The sequence below is a fragment of the Pholis gunnellus genome (assembly GCF_910591455.1).
Source record: "Pholis gunnellus genome assembly, chromosome: 17".
NCBI lineage: Eukaryota > Metazoa > Chordata > Actinopteri > Perciformes > Pholidae > Pholis > Pholis gunnellus.
In genome coordinates this window covers 20,828,402-20,851,564 of record NC_136544.1, presented here as the reverse complement: position 1 = coordinate 20,851,564, position 23,163 = coordinate 20,828,402, and the positions used below count along the sequence as shown (strand labels likewise).

Sequence of the window (23,163 nt, the reverse complement as noted above, 5' to 3'; positions counted from 1 at the left end):
ACTAAATGCTTTGTTTTATTTTCTCTTCACATGTTTATTCTATGTACCAAACAGCAAATTCCTTTTTTGTGATAACCTACTTGGCAATAAATGTGATTCTAACTTTTAAATTGTGACCTGACGATGGTGCTAGAGAAAGTTTAGGTGTCACCAAAGTCCTTACATTCATCATGATCATTCGACATGCTCACCAGGAGCAGTAGGCTGTCTTTGAGGAGCACATATAGGACTAAATATAACTTGATAACACATTCGTTGAGGTGTCTTATATTATTATATAAATATATCATAACGAGATACTATCTCTGACTTAGTACCTCATAATTATGACTTACGATCTCAACATTATGAGATACGTATTTATTTTCAATAACCATGTAAACAGCTTAGCAGGAACTACGTATTTATATATATTTGTATATATAAATATTTATGTATATAAATATACAGTATATATATAATTTTCAATAACCATGTAAACGGTTGAGCAGGAATATTGTCTTATTTGGAATAACAGCCAGTTGGTGGCGGTAATGCGCCAATTTATTGTTTGCCAACCGCCAATAAACCTCAAAAAAGAAGAAAGAAGAAGAAGAAGTGAAAACTAACCAATCAGCTCCACTGAAAAATGTCATGCGCAGTAGCGACCTGGGGGAGCTGATTAAACATGGCGGACCAAAACAAGAAGGAGGTCGAACTGAAGTTCTACAATGAAATATTAACGTGCGTGAGTTTCTCTAACGGGTAACATTCGAACAGTCGTCGACACGAGAGCAGTACTTTTAAAAATACATGTTTTATTTTATTAATTTTTGAGTGTACCTTTTATGTTTTTTTTAGTTATTCTCAGTGGTGCAGTAGTAAGTATTATAGTATAACTTTACGTTAAATGTTGACGTCAAATGTTAACGTAACGCTATGACGTCACAATTACTCAATGCACGAAGTGACACCGTCACAAAAACTTCAACTTTATTCAAATATAAAAAATTTAAATATAATTAATTTTTTTATAATATTCGTAATATATATTAATATGAATATATCTGAATATATAATTATAATATATAATTTAATATAAATAAATACATTTTTATTTGCAGCTTTACATAATTTTGGATGAGTAACATATACATGAATGTATGCATCTTTAAATATATATTTATATAAACTCACAGGGGACATCATCCTGATTACACACGTTCATTAAAGTAACGTTTTCCATGCAGTACTTTAACTTTTAACAGCGTATTTGTACAGCTTGGTATAGTTTTACTGCAGTCTGAATACTTCCTGTTTTCAGATGAATGTAAGACGACTGGGCGAGGTCCCATGAACATATGACTCACGATGACAGTACACAATACTGTTATTACATGCAGCTGTGCTTCATAAGTGATATCACACCGAGCAGTAGAGCACGCACCAACACACGGGAAGGCTGTGTTTATAATCTAGTAACACATTAGGATGTAATCAGTCATTGTGGTTCCCATTAGAATGATACAGTCTGTGCATGTAACAGCCGTATGCAGCTACCCGACTTCAACCACACAGAGTCTTTCCTCTCTTTAGGACGGATAAGCAGGTATTTAGGATCTTTTTAATAGAAAGAGATATTTGCTTCTTTTTGAATGATGCTCTAAAGTTGTCTTTTTTTAAGAGATTAAACCGTTCAAAGTGCGTGCACTGCTCACCTTGAATCCCTAATGTTACAGACATCAAAATAATGTTAACATCTACATTAAAGGGTTGTCTGAGGTACTTCTACTGTAGTCAGTGTGTTACTACGGTAGCTGGAGCAATGGGACGTATTTTAGACTCCTAAAAGTATCATCAGTTTAAGTGAACGCTATATTTAGAATATTTTCCCTTTAACTTCTTCATTGACTCTAAGAAGTTCAATTTAAAATTATATTTTTCATCCAGATCATTAAGTGTATATATTTATACGTCCTGCCTTTATTTCCTGATCTAATGATCAAAGGCCGGAAGCTGAAGCTTGTTCTCTTTCTTTTAATTTCAGTCCATCCGAACTGTTTGCAGCTCGGTCCAGGAGCCACAAGATCCCCGTCAGAGGACAGAAGGACTTCTTCCCCGATGAGTCGGACGAGCAAAGACAGCGGCTTGAGCAGAGTCTGACCGAGCACTGGAGCCTCATATCAGAGGAGAGAGTGGAGAAGCTGTGAGTAGTCGTGAACATCCAGGAGCCCGTTGTCAGAGAGACACGTTTGCAGTTTAGGAAACAAGCGTAGGTTTTTATTTAAGCTCATAGATTAGTTTTTTCGGCACATTAAGGTTCAGCTACGGCTGGAGAAAATTCAATATTCATGATATTTATGACCAAATACCTTTTAATATTCGATATCGTGCTGATATTGTAAGGTTGACTTTGCTTTGATTTATGGATGAATAGTCATCATGAATATTGGACAAACATTCAAACAAGACTCCAAAAAAGAACCTACTGTTGCTCCACGTCTGCAGCACGAGTAAATAAGCAGCTGTAATGTCGGAGTTGTGCGTCTGTCTATTAACTCTTTTGGCTTTTTATTCTATTCTTTGCTCATAATGTGCAGCATTTGGGTTGAGACGGACACTGTCTGCTTTTGTTCTCCTGTAGAGGAAACCTGGTGAAGGCCACATGGATTCCAAGTGAGCAGATTGTGGAGCTCCAGTCTCCAGCGGTGAGTTCTGCATCGCTGAGTGAAACGAGCGCTACACACGCTAGAGCTGCACCGTTAAGGACAAAAATGATAATCACGATTATTTTTTATCAACATTCAGCGATGCAACGGATCAAAAAACCCTCACGGATCAGACTCACAGATCACCTAAGACCACAGAGACCCAAGTCAGCAAATATAACTTTTAAAGATCCCTCATCACGTTCTTTTTGCCGCCGATCATTGATGATTCATATTAACAGATACAGATCTCTTTGTTGTTTGATTACAGCAGCTGGTCTACAAGGATCCAGACTGTTTTTATTTTTAACTGCATCAGAAAGGAAAAATGGTTTTGCAACATCTTTAATCTTTGCGTTGAAATAGGACTTAGATAAGTGCCTTTTCACCTGAATTTGGTGCATTTTCATTTTGCCCGTCTGCAGAAGCAACCGGTGACCGGTGACCGGTGACCGCAAGGTCGGCGGTTCGATCCTTGGCTGCTACGTGTCCTGTGTTGAAGTGTCCCTGAGCAAGACACTGAACCCCTAACTGCTCCCCGGGCGCTTCTCAGCAGCCCACTGCTCCCAATATACAGGGATGGGTCAAATTTAAGAAATGAACATCATGCTGTATTGAAGAAGACTTGAAACTAGAGATTGAGACCATAAACTCATGTTTACAATGTTTACTGAGGTAATAAATGAAGAGAGAAGTAGAGTCATTTTCTCATAGACTTCTATACAACCAGAGGAGTCGCCCCCTGGTGGACATTAGAGAGAATGCAGCTTTAAGGGAGGCCGAAACCGTGAACACAGTTAATATTTGATTGATTGCGCAGTCCTAACACACACACACACACACAGTGATAATTTCTTAACTTCTGCACTGCATCCTCTTTTCTTTAGTCAAATATATTAAATTGTGTCTCGAAACATTGTTATTTTTTTTTAAAGGGCAAATTTTGGCAGACAATGGGCTTTTCTGCCACCGGCAAGCAGTTCCTCCTCCCTGAAGAGGCTCTCTACCTGATGGAGTGTGTGAGTGTCAGATACAACCTGCTTGCCAGGGTTGTGGTCTACACATCATCCTTTGTGTTAGTCACCAATGTTTATACAGCACTTGTGATCTGTCGAATGCTGATTGATGTCCTTTGTGAACAGGGGAACCTGCAGGTGCTTCACCAGGACCTGCCGCTGTCCATCCAGGACGGGTATGAGAAGTTTCTGTCCTCGAGCACAGTGAGCCTCCTGCAGTATCAGGTACAAGCAAATGTCCAGCAACATACCCTGAAGGAGGACTTGCACGACTGAAGTGGTTCTTAACAATTCCTTCTCATTTACAAAAGGTGTTCGGACATTTGAAGAGGCTTGGCTACGTGGTGCACAGGTTTGATCCCAGGTAATGTATAAGATAATAGCCCTCATTTCTGTTAGTAAACATGATGATGTATTTTTGTGGGTTGAGTTTCTCTCAATATGTACAGTCATTGTATACAGAAGTTAACATCTACCAACGTCCCCAAATTAGAAAGCATGGAACTAGCAAGGTAGCTAATTAACTAGCCAGCTGCTAAATGATTGTGTTCAATGAAAGCATGGTTGGCATAAGCAACCTAGCTAAGTAGCCTGCCGTACGCTAATCTGGTCCAACTGGATCTTTCGTATTTTGCTCGATGTTTGCTGTGAAAGTCCAGGGTTCTACATCAGCATATCGTGTGTGTGTGTGTGTGTGTGTGTGTGTGTGTGTGTGTGTGAGTGTTTGGCTTCTTAAAGTTCTCAGCCGTCGTCCTATGCGAGGCAGCTGAACCTGCCTCAGTCACGTGACAAAGCGGAAAAGCGCGGGAAGAGGAAGCGCAGCGACAGTCCCTCTACGACATCCAGGTAAACACAGTCCCTCTACAACATCTATGTAAACACAGTCCCTCTATAACATCCAGGTAAACACAGTCCCTCTATAACATCCAGGTAAACACAGTCCCTCTATAACATCCAGGTAAACACAGTCCCTCTATAACATATAGGTAAACACAGTCCCTCTATAACATCTAGGTAAACACAGTCCCTCTATAACATCCAGGTAAACACAGTCCCTCTACAACATCTATCTAAACACAGTCCCTCTATAACATCCAGGTAAACACAGTCCCTCTATAACATCCAGGTAAACACAGTCCCTCTATAACATCCAGGTAAACACAGTCCCTCTACAACATCTATCTAAACACAGTCCCTCTATAACATCCAGGTAAACACAGTCCCTCTATAACATCCAGGTAAACACAGTCCCTCTATAACATCCAGGTAAACACAGTCCCTCTATAACATCCAGGTAAACACAGTCCCTCTATAACATCCAGGTAAACACAGTCCCTCTATAACATCCAGGTAAACACAGTCCCTCTATAACATCCAGGTAAACACAGTCCCTCTACAACATCTATCTAAACACAGTCCCTCTATAACATCTAGGTAAACACAGTCCCTCTATAACATCCAGGTAAACACAGTCCCTCTATAACATCTAGGTAAACACAGTCCCTCTATAACATATAGGTAAACACAGTCCTTCTATAACATATAGGTAAACACAGTCCCTCTATAACATCCAGGTAAACACAGTCCCTCTACGACATCCAGGTAAACACAGTCCCTCTATAACATCCAGGTAAACACAGGCATTGAGTGCATTCTTTCCTCGCTGCTTTGTAAAGTTTTCACCCGTCCTGTACACAATGTTTTCCTCTCGCTGTAGTCACACTGAAGCACAAAAAGAATCTGACAGAATGAAGGAGGACAAACGCGGCGGCCATGAAGGTGAGGACGATGAAAAACTTCCAGAGTCACACCTGGCGACGTCTCCGGAGACTTCTGGCACCCACGATGCCGCTGCAAGCTCAGCAGGCGGAGGCAGAGGCGGGACCTGGTGGACGACGGATGTTCTCGGGGACCAATCGGATCGCCAGCCCGCCTCTGGTTCTTCCTCTCACCGGGACTTCAGCTCCATCCTTTTCCCCGACCTGGGCTCCAGGGAGCACCACCCCAGCTGCCTGGCCTCACCGGACCCGTCTCTGCTCCCCGGGTCTTTGGCCGTGGGGGTCTGTGACGTGTCCCACTGGAGGCGGAGAATAAACCTGAGGGAGGTGAAGATGTCCCCGAAGGAGCGGGAGAGGGAAGAGGCCAGACGGAAGCGCCGGTGGGACGTCAACAAGGACAGACAGGTTTGTGTCTTGTGTGACATCAAAATCTGGAATCTGATTGTTTAATTTCAACGGGAGAGGCGGGAATCACATTGTGAGTTCACTTGAAGGTCCGGCGGTGCAGAAACTGGGCGGAGTATCGGGAGCTCCTGGCGAGACGCGGGGGGAGGCGTGAAGGCCGACCGGCACACCTGTGGAACAGGGAAGTCACTCCTTTACATGACCCAAGACAACCAATCCCCACCGGTGAGACCACATGGACCCTGTCTAGTAAAATTAACTTTAAATATATATTCTGGATTTTATAAATAGATTTGTCTTATTCAAGTCTGTGATATCTGTTTGTTTGTTTTATTTCAGGGCAGCTGCTGGAAAAAATCAGTGTGATTGAATCTACACATTTACTCGAGGGAGCGTCCAGGTATCACTTCCTTTCATGTTAATACTCTTGTTATTAAAGTGAAAATGATTTATAGGATGTTCAATCTGCAAGTGAAATTCAGACACGTTTGAGGAAAAGCTCCTCTCATTACAGAGCCTCCCCTCTCACGTTTTCTGTGTTTGAAGGTATTAAAATGTCTTATTTCTAATTCACAAAGGTCTTAAATATTTCTTCTCGCCTGCCGTACACCGTAACCTTTTTTCATGCTCTTCTCAAAGGCACCAGACTACATTAAAAAAAAACAGTAATTACATTACAGAGCGCGGGAATTGCTTGTCTACCGCTGCATTAATCGGTTAGTTAGTTTGTGACTTTGGTGTTTTTAGTTCGGATTCACCAAAGTCACACGATAACACAAACTAACCGATGGAGGCAGCGGTAGACCAGCAGCTCCTGTGTTCTGAGACTTAAAATGTCTGCTTTTATGAATGGAGTCTAGTGTCTTTGTAGAGATCATAAATAACAGCAGTTCCAGTGAAAATATTGTAAATATAGCGTTCACTTGAACTGATATTGATTCTTTTAGGTGACTAAAATACGTCCACAGCAGTACATTGCTTTGCTCCTGTGCTGGTACTCCTGTCACTACTACTACTACTAGTGTACTAATACACTGACTCTGCAGAAGTACCTCATACAACCACACTTCAAAACATGCAAACTACCCCTTTAAATATGTGACCAGAAACATCAACTCTGAGTCACCTGTGACTGTGAGGTGAGCTCGTTATCACAGGTTATGATCTTTGATTCACAAACACATAAAGACTTTGAGACAAAAGCAGCCACGCGCTGCTCGTTGTCCAGCGAGGCCGACCTATTGTACTGGGAGAGCGCCGTCATTCAGGGGATAATGTTTGTGCATTTGTTCCGCTCAGGTTAAAAGACTCTGATGACTGGAGGATTTGTTTCAATGTTTACCAACCCGATTCGGTGGCGGACTTCAAGAAGAGCAACCCGGGGAAACCTTACTCCCGCATGTGTGTGTGCAGGTAGGCAGTGCGTGTTTACCCAAGATCGGCTTACAGGAAGCAGCAGACGTGTGACGCGGATTATATAATCATCAGAGAGGTCGAAGATCAAAGGCCCTTTTGTGTCGTGTTTTCCCTTTTTCAATTCTTTGATTAATCGTTTGGTTTGTATTACGTCATAATTGGTTAATGCTACTTCCCAGAATGCAATGTGCTTGTTTTGTCTGACCAAAAACCAAAAACAAATATGACAATGATGCAAAAAATAACATTTGAGGAGCTGCGATTATTTCATTTTTCTGCTGAGTGACTGATTCAATAGATGCAGCTCGTGGCTCTAGTGTGTTGGCCTTCGTCTATCACAAAATCATTTGATTCTGTCCCCGCTGTGTCTCAGTTTTGGCGGCCCGGTGCCCGACCTGCGAGCCATAAAGCAGCTGGCTCTTCAGAGTGGAGACGTCCCGGTGGTCTTTGCCGTGGTGGACCACGGAGACACCTCCTTCTACACCTTCAAAGACTTCCAGCTGCCCACCGATGTTATCCCCTGAGTCCAAAACCATGTACCAAGAAGTATCCAGGATTTATAAAGTTATCTGACATACGGACATTTTAAAATCACCTCATTCTTTGCCTCAACTAGGGTGCTTCTGGATGGCATCAATTTGTGTTTTTGAATTCGGGGGAAAGTACGATTTCTTTTCTGAGCTTCACCAGCTTTAACGTCCATAACTTGCCAAAGAAACTGTTTTTAAGCTTTAAAAAAAAAGCTGTTATTAAGTTGTATTAAGTTTTCAGGTGAGAAAGTAAACATTTAGATTCCCAATATGTGATCAGTTTATAAAAATGTAACGCCTCTTTTTGAAATGTATGCTGACGTTTTGCGGATTAAAAAAAAAAAATTAAATCAAGAACCACTAATATGACGATAGCTAATCCATCTGGTTGCTTGTAGCTAGCTGCTAGCTGGCTATCTATTTGCCTGGTTGATAGCCAGCTAGCATCTAGTAGCTATTGTCTATCAGTTTGCTAGTAGCTAGCTAGCTATCTATTTGTCTGGTTACTAGTAGCTACTACATGTTAACTGGTTAGCTGTTTGTCTGATTGCTAGTAGCTGCTACATGTTAGCTGGTTAGCTGTTTGTCTGGTTGCTAGTAGCTACTACATGTTAGCTGGTTAGCTGTTTGTCTGGTTGCTAGTAGCTAGCTGGCTATCTATTTGTCTGGTTGCTTATAGCTAGCTAGCTTATAGCTGGCTATATATATTTGTCTAGTTTCTTATAGCTACTAGATGCTAGCTGGCTATGTATTTGTCTGTTTACTACTGGCTAACTAGCTTCTCCCTGGTAGTTAGCTAGCTTCTAGCGAGCAGACAGACTTGGAATACGTTTAATATGCTCTGTAGAACTAATATCTATATATTTGTACTCTGTGTGCAGACCTCTTCTACCCTTCTGGCATTGAGAGTAATTACAATCACATGTTCTTTTGTATTCCTGTTAAACGGATGTACTAATAGGCCTCTAAACCTTTGTAGTTCCTATGATGGATGTAACGTATGTGTTACTGTAAAGCTGCGGAATGTTCCCAAACTTCATGCATTGTTTACAACTAAACTGAAATGATTAATACAAATGCTTTGGACAGGAAGTGTTTTTAATTCTCCACACAGTGGCTTGATCAGTTTTCCAGCTGTAATGCTGTCAGAGAGAAAAGATATATTCCTAATTCATTTCTGGGACCAACAGACCATCAGAGTGACTTATTTGAACTATTAGGCCCGACCAGACTTTTTACTATTTATTTTTCGGCAGCAGCAGTAAGATGGATTGAGTACTTTATTCTTAGTGGGAAATAAATTGTCGCTCCAAACACCTATTCCACTAAACAAATCTACTCACATAAACGAGAAAATTACAGTGAACAATAACCGCCAACAGGCTGCCACTGAAGGGTGGTTTAGTGTGCATTAAAGCAATAAAGGTCATTCACAGCAGAAAATACAGTTTTACTGTATAAATATTAAAGATACACTCCTGGATTTATCAGTTTTAAAGCATCAGTGAGCTGGCAGGAAAATGTTGGGATTTAAGCGCACTATTAGTCCTATAATAAGACTAAAATATGTATTATTAAATTGATGAATCGTTACACTTTACATTTTCTTGGGTGTGATTCAAAGATATTCATGGGGACAGGTTAAAAACCTGCTAAACAACTGTTTTTTCCATTTTTTTAAAGGGGTTAAAATGTGTATAAACTGCTATTTTTGTGGACTTTTGTGGACTTGTGGAGTTTTTATTTACCTAACGCACTGGTTTGTGAGGGTCTCGACTCCCACTAGGGGTTGCTACACCTGCTAGATGTTAATTGGTGTAAGACAACTTTATATATATAAAGTTGGACTTTATCTCAGGGTTTCATTCATTTCTGTTTTAATAAATTAAATTGATATTTTAGAATGTTACTTAAGATATAAACAGGATAAAGACAAAGCGCCTGGGAGAAGTAAACAATAAATTTGTCCAAAAAAAGAAGCCTATTGAAGAGAAACTAAGACTTTTGGATTGAGTGTCCACATGAAATATAACTCTTAAATTTATCTCTTTTTTTCAGCCGCTTTGCTGATAAAGAACGAGTTAGTAAGATGGCCTTGAGTTCAGATCTATTAGTCAAACTAATATTATTTAACTTTGACGTTCAAGTGAAATTACGCCGTTTGCGAGGCTGAAAGTCCCTTCAGCAGTTAATAAAACAATCTCAAGGTCCATTAATAGTTGTTCTGGAGCTTTCTATCACATCTCATGGTCTTCTACAGCACACATGAAGCTTGTAGAAACTTGTAGAAATGTCTGGATGTATTTAACACATGGAAATGTGCATCTCAGATATTGCTGTTCACTTTCTATGTGCGGGATATGTTTGTATTATTTTCTAATTAAAAACCTGGAATCATTTCTCCTCTCACGTGTTTTTCTTTGTTTGTTTTTTTTTGACCACATAAGAGCGGTGTGCACACTGAAACCCATTTCCACATTCACACTGAGGTCTGCTGGTGTTGACTCTTCTCCTCAGCTGCAGGTTGAACAACGGAGCGCGTTGACAATGCAATTAATTACTATCGATGCCTCTTCTGCTCGCTGCGCTGCCGCATTGTTCTGACGTTTATGCATCGCAGCTTTAAAAGGGTTTCGCTCACATTGAGATGAAGCCAAAACAGCCATGTCGACTCTGAGGACTCTAGCTTTTCTTGCCTTGATTGGTGAGTTATTCAACTTAAAAAGTATTGGGTTTGATTAGATTAACTGATGTTTAAAGTGTGTAAATGTTTTGCGTCTCCTTCCAGGTGTTTGCGGCTGTCAGGCCTCAGACTGCTCGTACCTCGGTCTCCTGACTCACCTGAACCTGACGACCACTAATAAAGTCATGGCCGACATGCGGCCCGTGAAGAACTGGACGACCCCGACCCTCGTTCTGATAGACATGCTGGTGTACGGTATTCTAGATGTGGTGAGTGTCTTTTGAAGACTTTATTGGGTTTTTTATTTAAACGGTCAGTTCAACCAAAGAAACATATAACTTCACCATTGTCAATATAAATATGGCCAGTTTTCATTTTTAACAAACTGTTGGAAATACATTTACTTCATTTATAAATGCTTCTTTAATTTTTGTATTTTATTGTATTTTTTATTTATTGATTTAATGATAAATCAGCTCCACCTGCAGCTAAACTAAACTAAATACTAAGATCCACTAATGTATTTGTTTCAGACCTCCTGAAGTCTAGAAAATGTATTTATTTTATATCTTGTGAAGAAAGTAGTTAGAGTTTTAATTAAAGTACATTTAGCAGCTGATGCTTCTGTTACTAAAGTATCATTTTAAATGCAGAACATTTTTACAGTTAGTGATTACTACTTTTACTTAAATGTACAGTCTGCGTACTTCCTTTATCCCTCGTTCAACGTAACCAGGACTTTGTTCCACAAATGAAAGATGGCAGATATTTAAAAACCTGCAGAATAGATACCACGAGATTTAAAATGCGTGTGACTTTCGGGTGAATCGATCCTCTCTACTAAACAACGCTGCTTTATTTTATTGTAATTAAAACACTTAACCACCGTGCTGCTGATTGTCTGCAGGATGAGAAGTCTCAAACTGTCACGAGTCAGATCTGGATAAAAATGGTGAGAATCTCAAACATCAGTGATCTTTTAATCACCAGATACAAATATAAGTTTCAATGAGACGACGTGTTTTATTTCTCCTCAGCACTGGAAGAATGAATTCCTCACCTGGAATCTGTCGGACTTCTGCGGGATCGACAGGATGACGATTCCGAGGTCGAGTCTGTGGATCCCAGATGTTCACATCGAGGAGGAGTACGAGCTGTTTCATGTCTTTAATATAATAAAAATAGAAATATAATAAAAATAGAAATATGAATATAATAAAATAGAAATATAATACAAATATGAATATAATAACAATACAAATATTATAAAATAGAAATATGATACAAATAAAAATATGAATATAATAAAATAGAAATATAATAAAAAATACGAATATAATAATAAAAATATAATAAAAACAGAAATATAATAAAATAGAAATATGATAAAAATAGAAATATGAATATGATAATTAAATAGAAATAAGAAAATAATACAAAACATACATTTTTAAAACATTTCTACACACTGTTAAGTGTTGAATCAGTTCTATAACTGGCGGTATAGCTGCTGCGATTTGTTTCCATCTCTGTATTGATGAAAGCTCTCTGCTCTGACCAGTTGTATTAATGAAGGTAATTAAAGTCCTCGTGTCTCCATCTCTTCAGTGTGTCTGATACGGGGACCATCCAGAACAGTCCGGTCGTCAGTTTGTCTCCGTCAGGCTGGGTTCTGGCGAACACGCGGCAGCGTCTCACCTCCACCTGTCTGGTCAACGTCAAGCTGTTCCCCTTCGATACGCAGCACTGTAACATCTCCTTCTCGTCAATGACCTCAGACGGTAGAATCACACCACAGGCTCACCTCATTATCTCACTGCCAACACATCTGCTGTAATGATTTTAATACTTTCACCACGCAGTGGAGACGATAACACTGGGAACCGTCTTCAACGATACACTGCTCACTGCTGTGTCTGAGCTGTTCATGGTGACACGGGGAGAATGGGAACTCGAAAATATGGAAATAGTCCATTATATATATAATTGCACAATTGGAAGAACGAGCAGACTCGTATACACCGTAAGAAAACATTTATAATGAAATCTCACAACAGATTCTGTGTTTTATTTACTTTATTAACAACAAACATGTGTTTCTTTGTGTTTTTCAGGTCACAATCTCCAGGAAGCCGATGCTGTACCTGATCATTTTCGTCGTGCCCTTGTTTTATTTCGTGTTGCTGGACGTTTGCTCGTTCTTCATCAGCGAGGCCCGAGGGGAGAAGCTGAGCTTCAAGGTGACGATTCTGCTGTCCATCTCCGTCCTGCTGCTGATTCTGAAGGACCTGCTGCCCTCCACTGAAAACCATCTGCCGATGATTGGTGAGCTGTCCACGCAGGCATGTGATATGATATGATATATATATATATATATAGAGGGATGTATATCATATATAAACAGTCTGTCATACATATATGATAGGGTTCATTGTGCTACGGAAGCCCTGAGAGGCTAGTGGGAAAAACAAGATCTACAGACTGATCTAAATAGTTTTTCTCTCTCCTGTTTATGAATGAAAAAACTAAAAGGATCATTTTTCTAAGGTGCTGTTTTTCTCCACCTGTTGTTGTTGTTGTTGTAATACTAATTTCGGACACTAGAGGCTGAAGTGCACAACTACCCCATGTTCTAAAGCATCCCCTGCTTTATGGTCTGTTTGACTCTAAATGGACCATCATTTACTAAATGAACATCATGCTGTATTGAAGAAGACTTGAAACTAGAGATTGAGACCATAAACTCATGTTTACAATGTTTACTGAGGTAATAAATCAAGAGAGAAGTAGAGTCATTTTCTCATAGACTTCTATACAACCAGAGGAGTCGCCCCCTGGTGGACACTAGAGAGAATGCAGCTTTAGGACATGAAGCTTTGGCTTCACTTAGTTAGGTTTAATAAAAGATGGTGATTTTGGGTTAAAACAACTACAGAAGTGAAGCTACTGAAGTACGGCAGTTACAAATAAATCAACGTCGACGTCGTGTTCCACACGGGGGACATACGGATTAATTTCCTGGGATACCTACGAATTACAGCGCATTAATTTTCATAGTTAAAGGTACGAACCCTTTATGAGAACAGCCTGTTCTTCAGTCGTAAACCCAGGAGAGAAAACAATAGAGATCAGACCAGAGTTAGTTTTCTTTTTCTCACATACCTCTCAGGGCTTCCGTAGTGTTCCTCGTCACCGGTTTCACCAACATCACACTAACCACACATGCCTCCTCACCTTTACTCTGTAGCCATGTACTGTATTGGGATCTTCGCCCTGGTGGGGATCAGCGTCCTGGAGACCATGCTGGTCGGCTTCCTGTACGACCTCGATGGTTATTGTTGCAACGCTCAAACTCCTGATGATGTCCAAGTGGACATTCAGCTGGAAGTCGACTTTCACAAAGGTAAACCTCTTTACTTAATACTTCACTAAACTTGTTTTGTTTCTTTTTACAAAATGAGCCAAAACACTGTTAACGAGGAAGATCTTGGGAAGATAATAATGAGGATAAATATGAAACTAAATTTAAATCAAACCCTTTAAACTTAAAATAAATCTGGTTTGAATTGAAATCAAACACTAACTAAGATTACAAGATATTGAGTCAGCTGATCTTCAGAGGGAACCGTGCATCCCAATACAGATGCACCAACGATCCCACATGAACATATCAGACCTTGAACACAACTTGATATATTATGGATCGTTCTGCTGAATCTTCCCCTCAGAGTCCGATGGAGCTGAAGAGCCTCCAGAGAGAAGCTCCCTGCCTCTGAATCGACCCGACGACCGCGACCTGCTCAGGCTGATCCTGGAGGAGGTGAAGACGGCTCGACGTGAAGCCGGAGGACCGAAGGACGACGAGCGACGGCCCGGATACTACAGAAGACTCTCTAAGATCATCGACTCGGTGTTCTTCACCCTCTATTTTCTGACTGTTGCAGGTTTTCTCACGTACATGAACATCATGTGGATGACACAAATCATTTCAATATGAATACATGACGTGTGTGTAATCTGCTCAGTGCATGCTCTTAAATCAGACGATGATTATTTTTTAAATAACTAAATGTATCCGTCCTTAAATTCTTCTTTTCTATTTTTGTTAAAGTGCAGAACATGAAAATGATTGTATGTTATGAAGTTGTTGAACTGTGGGATTTTTAAAATCAAAATAATGTTAATTTGTGTTTTATATATTATACTTAGTATATATATATATATATATATATATATATATATATATATATATATATATAAATATATGCATATATTAGTGCTGGGCAAGTTAGGGCCTTATTATCGCGTTAACGCATTAATTAATTAACGCCGACAATTATTTTATCACGCGTTAACTCAGTTTTTTTATTTTTTATTATTAAGCGGACATTTTAAAGACAAGAACCGACCGACCTGCAGCAAGCGGTGAACAGCTGTTTGTGTGGCGTCTCTTCCGTCTCTTCCTGTTTCCTTCACCTACATTCCCCTGGGTCCTAAGTCCCTCCATGTACAGCTATGTACCAACGTACATTTATGACAAATATCACACATTACGGTAATCAGCGTTGCATATGTGTCTGACCAAAATACCAAAAAAAGAAAAAAAGAAATGATTCATTTAAATTATTTTTTTTGAGTTTTAAAAGTGTTTTTGTTTGTAATATGTATAATAAGCATATCATTTAGTTATCGCTACTGAGAATTCAACAAACATAAAAACATGACGTAGATAGGTTTGCAGTTTTCAAGATGTATATTTAAATTGCATCTCTTACACACATGAAGATAAAGTAGTGAACACCGGCTGAATATCTATTATCAGAATCATCATACCTGTGTTATAACTGCTACTGTGTAAAGAGAATACTGCTGTTAAAATGAACCTGATGTGTTTAAAGTGTTTGAAAACCAAATGTTATTGCACTTTTGTTCATATAGCAGCACTTTTAAAATAAAAGTGCGCAATACACTACTTTGAATTCATTATTTTGTGCATAACAATGCGATTAATCGCAAAACAATCATGCGATTAATCGCGATTAAAAATGTTAATCGTTGCCCATCACTAGTATATACATTTAAATCTTTTTTTCTATTGTATATGTGACACGAGGTAAAATTAAGAAATGAAGAAAGTGAGAGGGAGTTGATATGTAATGGAACACGAATGTACTAACACATTAAATATTGTGATTTGTGTCTTTTAATATGTTGATTTATTCCACAACTACATTGAAAATGTTCCTTCTAAATAGTTGCCAATCAAATATCAGTTGTACTTGTATAAACTGTTGGCTAGTTTAAGCTCTCAATTTGTTTTTTACACAAAATTTACTGTTTGCTTTTAGAAATATATAAATATTAAATAATAAAATATATTACATTATTTTTATAATCATAAATAATAATGCAGAAATATAAAAAATGAAGAAAATAGTTAGAAATATTATTATTACTGATACATTAAAGTTATCAACATTATTCAATTTGGAACCATCAAATAAACAAAATAAATAATAAATAAATAACAAATAATAAATCCATTATAATTTTTTAAATTATAATATTATAAATAATACAATGTATCCCTCTGAGATGGAACCACTGGTAGATAATTCATAAATAGAGAGAATAACAATACATAACACAGATACAGGTGTACATGTGTCATATGACAAGTGTCATGTAACACGTGACATGTGTCATGTGACCTCTTGATTTGTTTCCCGCACCAACAACTGACCGAGCTAACCCACTAACAGTCGCATCAAGCTAAACACAACAACAACGATCAAATCATTATCTTTTACTTTCACAATAAAATCATTATTTTTTTTACATCAACCTTTACGTACGACAAAGAAGGTTTTACTTTGAAAGCCAGCACCGGAAAGGGTATTTTATGTTACCATTAGCTTGACGTGTTTCTTCCTGCGGGTGCAGATCAGCTGCTTCTCTTAGCTTCTGGTTAGCTTAGCAGCTAAACTAGCAAGACACACTGGAAAGAAGTGAGGTGAGGAGTGTTTACTGTTACTTGTCTTTAATGACACGCTGATCTAGTCCCTCAAGTGTAGTAGTGCATGTAGTAAAACGTTAAAATATATTGTACATTTGGTGTGATAGCTAATGTATTCTAAGCTACGCTGCTAGCTGGGTTGCTAGCAAGGAAATGTCAGATCAACAAAGTCGGTAAAAGAGGATTATTATTATTAACACGTGCTGCTTTCTGAATTATGACCAAGCCGAATCGAAAAGTGGTCCTTAAAATGTAATACGTTTTTAATTATCTTTGATATATTCACACATTATGTGCCAACATAACAGTAAATATGAAATTGCAAGATGTGCAATGGGAGTTCTTTTCAAACTGAACTGTTCTTTTCTTCCATTTTCAGTGTTTATTACTACATTACAGACCTTGTCTGGGCAATAGTTTACTTAATTATGATTATGCCAATAAAGTAGATTTAAACCTTGATTAAATAAGTGATACAAACTGGATTTAACTTCCTGTCTGTCTGTTCCTTCAGGTGAGGACCAGTGTCGTCCACCATGGCAGGTGGGATCACAGAGAGCGGGGAACCCTACTCCCCTTTTGTGAGTATCACATTGATCATATCATGCAGGACGCTGTTGTTCTTTTTAGTATGTTTTAACATCTGTTCACTGTGAAATATCAGTATTTTATTGTGGTAGTTGCAGCCTTTCTCTCTGATTACTTTTACGTGTTTTAATCTAGACACTTTGTTTCTTTTTCCAACTGAGCTACTTAAATTAACTGATCGTTTTGTTTCAAACACTTTGTAAACTTCGGACAGAAAAGGATCAGACGTGTTTGAGTAGATGTGAAGAATAAAGAGGAAACTAAACCGCTGACACGTCCTTCTTTGCACACATCAGGGTTTCTGGTCTGGACTCAGTTTTAGTCGACTCACTTCAGTCCCTCACTGCTTTCGTCGGCATGATTTCTGCTGGTTAAATGTTGTTCTTTTTCCTCAAGAAGATAACGCTTTGAATCATTAAAGCATTTTGTTACCAGATACGTCTACAGAGAGGTTGTGCTCTGCATGGTTTGAACACTCCAGCACGTAGACTAACTCCTGATACAGCCGTGCTTTTGGTTTGTTGTGTTTGACTGTTTTTGTGAGCCGTCCGTCTTCAGCTCATCCACTCTTCCTTCTCCTCCAGGTGGGTCTGGTGTACATGTTCAACCTGATCGTGGGAACGGGAGCTCTGACGATGCCCAAAGCCTTCGCCGCGGCCGGTTGGGTGGTCAGCATCACGCTCATCTCCTTCTTAGGCTTCATGAGGTGACTTTTGTTCCACACATCTACCTTTTTACTTTCCCCTCATGCGTCGTTCTGTCGTTCTGTCCGACAGAGACGACGTGAACACACAGAGCTGAAGGCCGGAATCTTCTTCCAACATCTGCTTTCTTTCTTTAATTTATATTCAGATTCAGTATTAATGTTCCCTGTTCATGCTATGAAACATCCAACTCTTAAAGCAGACGGATGTTTAAATATTCACATGAAGTTGTTTTCATTGAAAGCAGCAGTGTGACGCTTTAATGGATCCAACATCACGTTTCTGTGGATGAACCGAACTTCATTTCTCCGTCGACGTCATCAAAACTTCCCCTCTCGTTCTTTCGTTCTTTCAGCTACATGACGACCACGTTTGTGATCGAGGCGATGGCGGCGGCGAATGCTCAGCTGCGCTGGAAGAGGAGGAAGCAGGAAGAGGTGAGACGATGAACATCTGTTAAGTAGGACGCTGCTTCTCTGTTTGCTTAAAAACAAGTCTGTCTAAAACACCCTGCAGCAAACCTTGAGCTCTGGATGTGTTTCCAGGTCTTCTTCTGACGTGTTTATGCAGCTAAAGAACTTTAATCCTGTGAAATATGTCAAAATACGCACAGAATCCAGACCACAGATACACAATAATTTGCATATTAATGAGAGTTTTGCGATAGATATCTGCGCCGTGGGTTTCAACTGTTTTGATGAAGATGGAGGCCATATTTAATTATATTCCACTCACTCTTTCATTGACGTTGTTTTAAAGTAATAAATGTCGCGTTTTCCACCACTCGACCGTGATTGGTCGGCCACAGAAGGAAGGCGGAGCTAACGGCGACAGACTCCTTTAACTCGTGTGTGAAGCGACGTTCTGTTTGTTTCTCTGCTAGCGAAGCGACTCGTAAACGAAACCCAAAGAAAAAGAAACAAATTAGACGTCACACTGACGGGAAAAACGCACCTTTGAGATATTCACTCTAACTTCAGTGAGATTACGATAAACGGATTCACGACTGTTAGTGTGAAACTCAACCGTAGCGCGTCTTCATCTTTTAAACATGCAGCACTAATAGTGACCTCGTCCTCCTCATTTTACTTTATCGACACACAAAACTATAACTTTTAATTTGAAGCTGTGACTGTGAAATATCTTTATGTTTAAAGCCTGAAAATGAATCCAGCTTTCTTCAAGAGGAAGCTGTGTTTTATGTGTAATTGGAGGCTGCGGTTGTAAAAAGGACTGTTCTCCATTATAAACCCGATCTTCAATCATTTTGACTCTAAGAAAAGGACTTTAAAGCGTTTAAGGTGCAGACTCTGAAACACTCGGCCTTGATTCATGGCGCCTCACCCGCTTTACCTCCCACGTAATGGAAAACAAGACGGGAGGAAGAGACTGTTCACCGCTGAATGCTTTTTTATTTCTTTCTCTCTGCTTGACTGAAGCACATCAGCGAGACGTAAAGCGATGCATCATACATGTTAAGAAACACACACACACACACACACACACACACACACACACACACACACACACACACACACACAGGAGGTGGAAGCTGGAGTCAGGTAACGGTCGTTTCCTGCTGAAGAAGTGATCGTGAGGCGGTTTCTTGTGGAAAACGAAGCCGATCTGAAGGCGAAGAAGAAGCACGGTGTTGAATTCTTGTGTTGTGAACAGATGCAACTCTTAAAGTGTCTCATAACTTGATCTGATCTATTCGTTGGTGTTTGTTTGATGTGATCGCCCTCTGCTGGAACTTTGAGTGAAGTGCGACTAGATTTAGTTCATTCTCTCTCTAAATATAAACAAATAAAAAGGGTTTTATTTCACCGGTATGTATATTTCCTGGACAGAATGTGTTATTTGGGACTAAAAACAGGGAAAGTAGAAATATATATATATACAGGTGTATATGACTGTTAATCTGCAGAGAATCTGTGAAACCAATAACGAGCGAACGTGACGCGGTGGACGTTGTTGGTTGTGAAGCTTCTCTGCAGCTGTTGCTTGTAATTTCCAGATGTTGCACACAGAGCAAAATGAACACCGTAAGAAATGAGACAAAACAGTTCGACTGAAATTAGAGATTCACTTGTTTTGTTTTTCATCTCCGCAGGTCGACGACAGCGACTCCACCTCCGAGTATTCGGACGATGACGTCGCGGTCCGAGGCCGGTCGGAGCCGGAGACGAAGCCCATCTTGTCCGGTCGTGAGAATCGTAAGTGTTTATGACGCGTGTGTTTTATTACTGTGGATCATTATCAGCTGATATACATTCGATCTGATATCAGATTCCTGATAATTCTACATTTATAGCAACAAGAGGAGAGCTAGTTAACGTTAGCAGCACCGGAGCTAACCGCTAACATTCGAAAAGGTTCCATTCAGTTGCATTATATGTAATCTTAATCTGAATAAATCCAGTAGTTTGAGGGAGATGTTTCCAATATAAAACAGTTATTAACATCATGCTGTGTTGAAGAAGACTTGAAACTAGAGATTGAGACCATAAACTCATGTTTACAATGTTTACTGAGGGAATAAATCAAGAGAGAAGTAGAGTCATTTTCTCATAGACTTCTATACAACCAGAGGAGTCGCCCCCTGGTGGACACTAGAGAGAATGCAGCTTTAACAGTTTGCTCTTTTGCACAAAGTGTTCCTCCTTGTGATGCCAGATGAGCATCACCGCGCTGCTCTTTGGCTGCGCGGTATTTACCCACGATGTCCTCCATGTCGTTTTCACAGAGCGGTCCGGAGGTCACGTGGACCACTTCGACATCGTGGAGCGGGTGGAGATGGGTCAGATGGCCTCCATGTTCTTCAACAAAGGTAATCTCCTTCTGGCCCTCGAGCGTTTTTTACCCGTTATTCAATTAACTGCCATCATTTATAGAAGCAGCACTGATGGTGTTTCTTCTCTTTCATTTGTTACGTTCCTCCCATTCACAAAAAGGGAACGGCTCTGTAATTGGATGTAATTATAAATGGATAAACCGCCTTTGGTTGTAATTACCTGTTTGAGACTCTCATTAATGTCCCCACTGTGTGAGGGGGGGGGGGGGGGGGGGCAAGATGGCTCTAATGAACCCTCCGTTCACCTTGAACCTCGCGGAGAGACCTTCCTCCTTCTGTCTGCTCGCATTACGCCGACCGGCCTCTTCTTCACCAGATGCTGGTGACTCAACACTCCCCCCCCCCCCCCCCCCCGTGTTGTCGCAGGGATAAAGGAACAACAAAAGGTCAAAGCTCCATCGGCGTCATCTGCTCTGTTCCCTTTTTGTCGGGTGTTGTTTTCCGACACTAGGTGGAGCACTCTGCACGCCAAAACCTCCCCCTCCGAGTTCACTCCCACACGTGTCAACTCGCTCATGCACGGCGTCTCGTGCACGGTGCTCATGCACGGCGGCTCATGCACGGAGGCTCATGCACGGAGGCTCATGCTGTTAAAGCTGCAGAGTGTCGCTCGACTCGTCCTGCTCGTTAAAGGTGAAAGAAATCTCTGCCGATGACCTTTCCCTCCGTGAAACAGGCCGCGTGCAGGTGAAGCAGCACGTGGAGGTATCGATCGGTAATAAGGAAATTAGTTTTTCTCTCCTCCTCCTCCTCCTCCTCCTCCTCCTCCTCCTCCTCTTGCTGTGGGAAAGCTGCCCAGTGACTAATCAGAAATGAATGAGATACGAGGCACGAGTCCCAGCACATGCTGGACGAGGAGACAAAAAAAGGGGAAGCGCTGCTCTTTAGCTCATCCTGACAGCGGCACTTTCTGCCTGAACGTCCTGAGAGAACTTCCTCTCTGCGCCCAGAGGAAGACGTCCTCCACATTGTTGTTTTATTATCTCAAACGTTAAATGTTTACACCGTCTCATCTGCTCCTCCACACACTATTTATGAGCTCGATATCTTTTATTTATAAGATGCTTTCAGGTGAAACAGTTCAAGAACTACTTTGAAGCAAATTCACAGGTTCGTTCTTCCTCAACTCGTCAATCTTCACGTCCTCTTCCTCCTGAATGACTTACTACAGAGCTCAATGTCCGATACCGTTTAGGGGCTTTTCCCACCTAATGAAAAATGTTCCGCTATAAATGTTTGTGCAAACTAAAAGTAAACTCTCTCTTATATCTTTTGGCTTTTGGACCAACAAGACGTTTAAAGACACCGGCTTCTTTCTGAGACTCTTAATTGGACATTTTTACATTATTTTCTGACATTTTACAGGCTTATGTGGTTAATTAATGAAAATAAATCCATAATAAAATGATTCGTAGCTTTTCGACCGATCGACAAGCCGACAGTCAGCTGATTCGATTAGTTGATTGATTCTCTGGTTCAGATCTTCTTTGTCATTAATTATATTAAATTACATACTTTTGGACAAAAAAGACAAAGTTATGAAATAGTTTTTTGACATTTAATAGATGTAGAAGTGCTGTTTTATGCTCTTTGTTTTGCACCAAAAGTTCTGTCAAAACTTGACATTTTCTCCAGTTTTAAGCCAAACTTTGACTTTTAGATCCTGATTGTTTCATCGACGTATTTTAACCAGATAGATCACTAGACAATAAGAAAACTCTACAAAGTCCACAGTGATTCCACTAATAATCACTCACGTACAAAGACGCTGAGGAAAGTTACAGGTCAAACAAATCATTGAATTATTTGTTGTTTTCCTCTTTCGTAGCTCAAATGATACTTTAGAATAGATTTGAGTTTGTCAGACGATGCAAGTTATTTTAATTTCAACCTTTGCTGTGGAAACTTCTTCTCCCGTTTTACGGAGCAGATCATTAAACGCGTCGGTCCTCAGCCTGTAGTTGCGCTTCCTTCTTTATCTGTGTGCTTTCAGACGTTCTAGATTTACTGCTGAATCTGAGAAGAAGCACAACTAGAGGCCGTCAGGAGACTTCATTCAAACCGGCTGCAGGAAAACAAACTCTGAATTGCAAAGCATTATGGGTGCGCAGAGACGGATGTGCGATGTCGACCACGTTAAGTCGTCTCCAGCTCTTTCTCACTGACTCTGTGCTGCACCGTTAATGCAGCCGGTTAAAGAGGCGTCTCCTGCTGCTGGACGCGAGCTCTCAGAGGGCGTTTCACGTCCTCCTGGACTGAGAGCTGACACGGCGGCGGTGACGGCGAAGCGGGTCTGGAATAAGGCCTCGAGGATCGGCCTCTGACAGGAATGCTGATGGTTTATCTGCACCACGAGGAAAAAGGTGCAGCTGTGACCTTCACCGTGAGGAAGTGAGGAAGCTGATTAGAAGCTGAGAGAGAGAGAGAGACTCTTCTCTTAAATCAGCATCCTTTTTGTTCCCTCTCTTGTGATGTGATGCACTTGT

The 23,163-nt window shown here is 40.3% G+C and overlaps 3 protein-coding genes across 3 annotated transcripts in view; all 3 read left to right on the top strand.

Annotated features, from left to right (window-relative positions):
• The first annotated feature begins 649 nt into the window (after positions 1-649).
• Positions 650-10,231, top strand: tsen54 (TSEN54 tRNA splicing endonuclease subunit). The gene is made up of 12 exons (XM_079177662.1): positions 650-723; positions 2,027-2,185; positions 2,624-2,687; positions 3,623-3,706; positions 3,830-3,928; positions 4,015-4,067; positions 4,442-4,549; positions 5,421-5,886; positions 5,976-6,111; positions 6,226-6,286; positions 7,186-7,299; positions 7,676-10,231. Exons 1-12 carry the CDS (start codon positions 668-670, stop codon positions 7,824-7,826), a joined length of 1,551 nt encoding a protein of 516 aa, XP_079033788.1. The 5' UTR covers positions 650-667; the 3' UTR covers positions 7,827-10,231.
• A 265-nt stretch (positions 10,232-10,496) lies between these two features.
• Positions 10,497-14,735, top strand: LOC306709269 (5-hydroxytryptamine receptor 3A-like; the record flags this gene model as incomplete). The annotated part of the gene is made up of 9 exons (XM_079177336.1): positions 10,497-10,536; positions 10,621-10,784; positions 11,423-11,467; positions 11,553-11,662; positions 12,124-12,296; positions 12,378-12,538; positions 12,630-12,840; positions 13,763-13,918; positions 14,244-14,735. 9 exons carry the CDS (start codon positions 10,497-10,499, stop codon positions 14,510-14,512), a joined length of 1,329 nt encoding a protein of 442 aa, XP_079033462.1. The 3' UTR covers positions 14,513-14,735.
• A 1,725-nt stretch (positions 14,736-16,460) lies between these two features.
• tmem104 (transmembrane protein 104) overlaps positions 16,461-23,163 on the top strand; it is a 47,742-nt gene continuing 41,039 nt past the window's right edge. The window contains exons 1-6 of the mRNA XM_079177013.1: positions 16,461-16,528; positions 17,046-17,112; positions 17,704-17,825; positions 18,179-18,260; positions 19,937-20,039; positions 20,570-20,653. Coding sequence (XP_079033139.1) covers positions 17,068-17,112; positions 17,704-17,825; positions 18,179-18,260; positions 19,937-20,039; positions 20,570-20,653 — 436 coding nt within the window. The 5' untranslated portion in view covers positions 16,461-16,528; positions 17,046-17,067. The remainder of the gene's footprint in view (positions 16,529-17,045; positions 17,113-17,703; positions 17,826-18,178; positions 18,261-19,936; positions 20,040-20,569; positions 20,654-23,163) is intronic.

What these genes read in the sequence shown, in the direction of transcription:
- tsen54 (XM_079177662.1), top strand. Translation starts at nt 668, where the DNA reads ATGGCGGACCAAAACAAGAAGGAGGTCGAACTGAAGTTCTACAATGAA. An exon ending in TTACTCGAGGGAGCGTCCAG is followed by an intron (nt 6,287 to 7,185) that starts GTATCACTTCCT and finishes TGTTCCGCTCAG; the next exon opens with GTTAAAAGACTCTGATGACT. An exon ending in TCCCGCATGTGTGTGTGCAG is followed by an intron (nt 7,300 to 7,675) that starts GTAGGCAGTGCG and finishes GCTGTGTCTCAG; the next exon opens with TTTTGGCGGCCCGGTGCCCG.